Source organism: Blastocystis sp. subtype 4 (assembly GCF_000743755.1).
Source record: "Blastocystis sp. subtype 4 strain WR1 chromosome Unknown seqid_0503, whole genome shotgun sequence".
Lineage (NCBI taxonomy): Eukaryota > Bigyra > Opalinata > Blastocystidae > Blastocystis > Blastocystis sp. subtype 4.
In genome coordinates, this window is record NW_014569044.1 from 1 (window position 1) to 5,473 (window position 5,473).

The window sequence follows — 5,473 nt, forward strand, 5'->3', positions numbered from 1 at the left end:
CTGGATACACTGATAGTGTCATCCGTGTGTGGGATGTCAGAGCCTAAGTGTGGATCAGATGAATTGTATATTTGTATTATTGGGTTGGGTTGTTTGTTTAGTCATTTGTTAACAAATCATCTTCTGCAGATTCTTTCACATGAATTGGCAACAGACACTACGTGAAGGTATGATTGTGTACTGAATTCGATGTAGTGGTTAACGATGCCTGTGTATTACTATTGTCTTTCAATTCAGGAAAGGCTGTATATTATTGACATTATGATGACTAGTAGCGGCCGTGGAATGAGTTTTTCACAGAGTTTACGATTCCTCCAACAAGTGGATATCATCTGGAAACACGGATAATGACTAACCTGTACTATTTCATGATCAACTACTTACTTTTTATCGCTTGTATTGTTGTACTCCACATGTCGTCTTGGATTTCTTCTTTCATTTCTAGGATTATTGATCCTGTTATATCTCTAGTGTATTTGTTTATTATTAGTCTGGCTTTGTTTGAATAAGGTAAAGCATTCATATCTAGGGTTCTCATTACATTTCGACGAATCCGAAAACAAAATCGAGTGGACGAACCTGAGCTCTTTTACATTGCTGTATATGTTGCAGGTATGTATATGGATTTGGGTTAATTGCTAGCTGTTTTACTAGTACTTATCCTAACAAGACACTTCTTTTCATTGGTTCTTGAATTAGCCTTCTGTTGTCTGTGTATTGTCTGAGGCTTTTGTATGATTGTAGGTATTCTAATACATGCGCTATTGAGAAAACGATCGTTGAAGAGTCGAATCGCTTACAAATCATGTACTTGGCCGTGGCGGGAGAACAAAGGAATCTACTTGTCAGAAGACTCATCTGAAGCAAACGAACATACGTTTCTTTTAGCGAAGGATGGGATGATAAACCGTTCTCCTACTTTTGTTAGTGAATGGATTGTTTGTAATGCAACAATACATTTCAGAGAGTTAATTACAGTATGCAAGTCAGAAGAGGAAATGCCCTGCTTCTCTAACACAGAAATAAAGTGACTCGTAATACGTTCTACATCTTCAAGATAGTGTTTGGTCACTTCATCCATATCCGAATATCTACCACTCAATTCCCAGAGACGAAACTACAATTGTTCCTTCCTTCGACTCATCTCACTACTATACACATCAAATAATTTAAGAATAGATTCTGTTCCTATTGAAGATGGTTGTGGGACTGAATTAGGACTCACTAATCGAGAGTGAATTAGCGGTGAAGATGGATCAGTCCCTGATTTGGTTCGTAATCGAGGAGGTGAAGAGATGGGATTAGATAAGCGACGAGGAGCTGGGAGTGATGTTGTTTCAGTTAATTGAGGACGTGACTGATCGGGGTTTTCAAGTTCATGTTTATGGTATAATCGACTTTCTAATTCCACTTCAAATGGTAACTTGGAATGATAATTCTGTTTCCACTGATTCCACCTTTGAATATACATAGCATTTGTTAACACCGAATCTAGTGATCAAAGGTGATAATTTCATACGATTCACAGCATCTGTATATTCCCACATTCCTATGCGATCTGGATTAGTTGATCGATTCACTTGAACTCCAAGTTCAGCAAACCGAGAATTCTTCAGTTCTTCTTGAATGGAGAGTGTAGTCTACATATGAATGCAGAAAAGGTTCTTACCATCAGGGCCTGCTTGTAGGGCAGTAGAATTCGCTGTTGTTCCCGTCGTTCCAGAGATCCACACTGAGATGCATTTATGATAGGGTGAGGATTCGCGAGTGGATACGAACTAGCAGTGACAATCAAATCTCGAAGGTGTTGGACATAAGAAGAAGAGACCGAAGAAGGATTCGATGTCTTGATGACGTATGTCTTAAGGAGATGTTGAATGTACTAGAAATTAGAACGAAATGAGATTCAAAACGAGTTCTGAATTCTGGATTGTTTGATTGTATATGTTCTGTAGGGTTTGTCGTAACCGTGTTAGGTTTGTTCGTGATAGAGAAGCGTCCACTTCATCTTCGCATTCTTGAGATAGGACAAAGGTGTCACTGGAAGGAGATGGGCGATCCGACCAGAACTCGATTGTACAATAGGGGACTTCAAATTGTTGCAAGAAGAACTGAGTATCCTTCACACGACTTAGTTCCCATCGAAGAATTACATCTATACCATTACAGAGTACAAACAACTCAACTTCGAGAATTCTCTGTCCAATACATGTATTCTGGCTCGATGAAAACGGATCCTACACCAACAGTAACCTACATCAGAACGACTCAAAACAATCTACATTATCGATAATCAGAATGTAGTTATCAAACGTAACACTGGAAGAGGCTGGTAACTTTGTAGTACAATAGCATGACCATTTTGAACTCGATGAAGATGGCTTATCACCTAGAATCGACTAAATAAAACCAATAAAAGAGTAATACATCTTCAGAGTCACTTGAAACACAATGCAAGGATGATGGATGAGCTATGGAATAGTATGTAAATTGAACCTACTATTTGGGTCATTTGGTGGTACCTTTGGAATCGATTGATCATTAGAATGAAGTTCCAAGGCACTCCTGAGTTCATCAGGTGTTGCCAACGATGTCCTTCTACTCATCGTATTCAATCCTTGGAATACAAAGATAGGTGAAAAACTAATTATCATATCTTCCTTTCTAGTACTATGTATTTTTGCTGTTTATTTATTATATCGGTACTCGTATGCAAATTCATATTATTACAGATCCTTGCGCTGACAGATTCATCGATTGTGTATCCCTTAACGGGAGATATCAGCAATGGATATCTATCTGTGTCTGTAGAAGTGGGAAAGGACAATCAGTCCAAGAATGGAAATGTGTTCCCACTCCTAGTTGTATGTTTGAGGGATCTAGATTCATGTGCATAGGATGTTTCATCTTCTGCAACGATGATTCCTGACAAAGACTGTACATCTTGTAAGCAGGATGTTCTATATGACAGCAGTCAATCCTCGCATTATGCTCCAGTAACTTGTAGCGATGACTTTTGTCAGATTGGTATTGTTTTGACTAGAAGTTCATTGTAGCATTGACAGAATACTGTCCTGTGCACCACACATCGGATAACCGCTGTTGTGATTCACATGATAGGAATCTTTGTTTGTGGGATAGTACCATCCAGTTCAATACGAAATATCCGTAATTTCATTTATCCTAATCTATTTGTTTAGAGCTTCTGGAGGCATTGTTCGTGAAATGGTGACGGTTAGCAATGTGACCGTGGAAACTCACATTATTGACATTTTGTATTATTGGAATGGAAAAACAATCCATAGAGACTCTGAATTTACGAGACTTCCAGGAGATAATGTGGGCATTCTGGGAATTGGTGAGAAGAGTTGTAATCCTACATGTGTTGCTCCAATTTATCACGATATTATGAAGTCTATAGACCCATCATGTAGACTCGAGTGAGATTGTGAATTTGTAGATTCAGAGAAGGATATGAAAATATCGATCTGTTTTGGTAGAAAAGAAGGCTATTTGGTGTTTGGTGATATTGATCCATCCATACAAGCCGATATTCCAGTAATCTCCAAACAGAGAGTAGGTGAAGTGGGATATACGTTCGATGTTCAAGATCTGCTGCTTAATCACGAATCTTTCACTGGAATGACAGCAGTAGGACCAATTGTTATCTTCGAGTAGTAGATTGGTATTTCCCGTGTGGCTATTCTAGAGACTGCAGTTAAGGAGATCCAACTTCCCCAAGACTTGTATGATTTGTATCGGAAGAAGATGGAGAAGGAGTATTCGCATCTCCCTGGTAGAAGAATGTGAGTGAATGAACTTGAAGGTGTGGCAAGTGGAGAGATTTTTGAGAACAAAGGGATTACTAGCGTTGATGGCTTCCCAACTTTTGACATCCACATTCCTGGAGCAATATTGCGTATTCCTCCCGAACTTTACTTCATGACAGAAACAGTCAGTGGATCTGAATATTACTTTTTACAGATCATTCCTAATGTGTTTGAGGTGATGAATGAACTTACTGTTTATGTATAGAATACGGTCCAAATTGGGTTATGCGCATTACGAGGGTTTGTAACTACATTTAAGTATGACACTGTCTCATTCTCCATGGTTAATCATGATTTTTGTGGAAGTGGGATTCTTTGAATTTGATTCACTGAAGAGGATGAAATGATATCTGGACTCGTTGAAGTGGCTTCTGATAGCAATCAGAATGATCTATGGCATCCAGCGATTATACTTTCGATTTCGTTTTGCCTGCTGTGTATAATACTGATGGTATATCTGTGTTGTAATCCAAAGTCAAAGAAGTGAGGAATTGATATTATGTTTCAGGATAGACTGAAGGTGACTGAATCCTTTAAACCAACACCACAGGAGCCATTTCGAGATACTCAACGTACCAGACTGTTGATGGTGTAATGTGATAGAGAGTCTGATGTCAACAGTATGATTAAATGATATATTTAGTTATTTTCTGTTTATTTGGAAAGAAAACTAAATGAATAGTATAAAATGAAAGAAAAGAAGGAACTCATAATGAAAAAGATAGAGAAGTGATAGTATTAAATGAGGATGAAAATACATAATCGTTGCCGAAACAGACACATAACGTATAAATCTTTCGCCTTTTACTAAAGATTTCCGTGTGTATGTTTCATTAAAGGCACATTTCGTTGTTTCTTTGCCTGATATGATCAGGATTGTTGAATTGAATTGTTGATATTGGTTTTGTTATTGAATGATGATATTAGATACAGTTGACTTTGTCTTTGAGTATGAGAAATTGAGTATTTGAAGAGTATCAAATGAAGAGTAACAGATTTGATTGATTGTACTATTCTTAACCACAAACAGGATTACATATCATTTCTTACCAAACCTATTCATTCGTCATCATCATAATTAAGAAAGTGATTTGTTTTCATATTCTATAATTCGATTTCATTCAATAGTAAACAAATCACTTTCGTTTATCACAATATCATATTCTATGTGAAATACTAATTGCTCTAAAACCGCGATTCTCATATTCTCCATTTGTGGTTCCATATTATTCCTTGTAAAAGAGGAAATAGAAGTGTAAGTGGAATGAATGGATGTTGTTTCGAGGATTAGTCAAATTCGGAAACCTCAAGCTACTATCGTGGCTGATGATGACCATTCTGAGGGAATGAGAAACATCTTCATTATTTATTCTTGAATATATCTAATGAATGTCTAGGATCTAGTAGTAGGTTTAGTTTTGTTTGTTGTGTATTATCCTTTCTATCTTATTGGCACACATTCAATCAACGATTGTAGTACTATTAATGATATCCATTTGCAGAGGGGTACTTCGATCATGAACTGTTATTCCATGAAAGAGGACACTTAATTGTAAGTGTTATGATGTAAACTTTGGTGACCTCTTTGGGAGACATTGTTAGGTGGGGAGTTCGGCTGGGGCGGCACATCTGTTAAAGAATAA

At 37.4% G+C, this 5,473-nt stretch overlaps 3 protein-coding genes across 3 annotated transcripts; 2 read left to right on the forward strand and 1 right to left on the reverse strand.

Moving 5' to 3' along the window:
* Positions 1 to 139: 139 nt before the first annotated feature.
* Positions 140 to 635, forward strand: JH06_4961 (hypothetical protein; the record flags this gene model as incomplete). The annotated part of the gene is made up of 5 exons (XM_014669542.1): positions 140 to 167; positions 196 to 245; positions 276 to 415; positions 446 to 472; positions 530 to 635. 5 exons carry the CDS (start codon positions 140 to 142, stop codon positions 633 to 635), a joined length of 351 nt encoding a protein of 116 aa, XP_014525028.1.
* Positions 636 to 838: 203 nt separating this feature from the next.
* JH06_4962 (hypothetical protein) lies at positions 839 to 2,606 on the reverse strand (the record flags this gene model as incomplete). Its single annotated transcript, XM_014669543.1, has 9 exons — positions 839 to 1,091; positions 1,122 to 1,491; positions 1,520 to 1,640; positions 1,670 to 1,882; positions 1,914 to 2,155; positions 2,187 to 2,253; positions 2,283 to 2,399; positions 2,428 to 2,496; positions 2,523 to 2,606. 9 exons carry the CDS (start codon positions 2,604 to 2,606, stop codon positions 839 to 841), a joined length of 1,536 nt encoding a protein of 511 aa, XP_014525029.1.
* Positions 2,607 to 2,672: 66 nt separating this feature from the next.
* JH06_4963 (peptidase A1A family protein) lies at positions 2,673 to 4,035 on the forward strand (the record flags this gene model as incomplete). The annotated part of the gene is made up of 7 exons (XM_014669544.1): positions 2,673 to 2,864; positions 2,898 to 3,027; positions 3,057 to 3,168; positions 3,201 to 3,430; positions 3,461 to 3,651; positions 3,682 to 3,796; positions 3,827 to 4,035. 7 exons carry the CDS (start codon positions 2,673 to 2,675, stop codon positions 4,033 to 4,035), a joined length of 1,179 nt encoding a protein of 392 aa, XP_014525030.1.
* Positions 4,036 to 5,473: the final 1,438 nt, after the last annotated feature.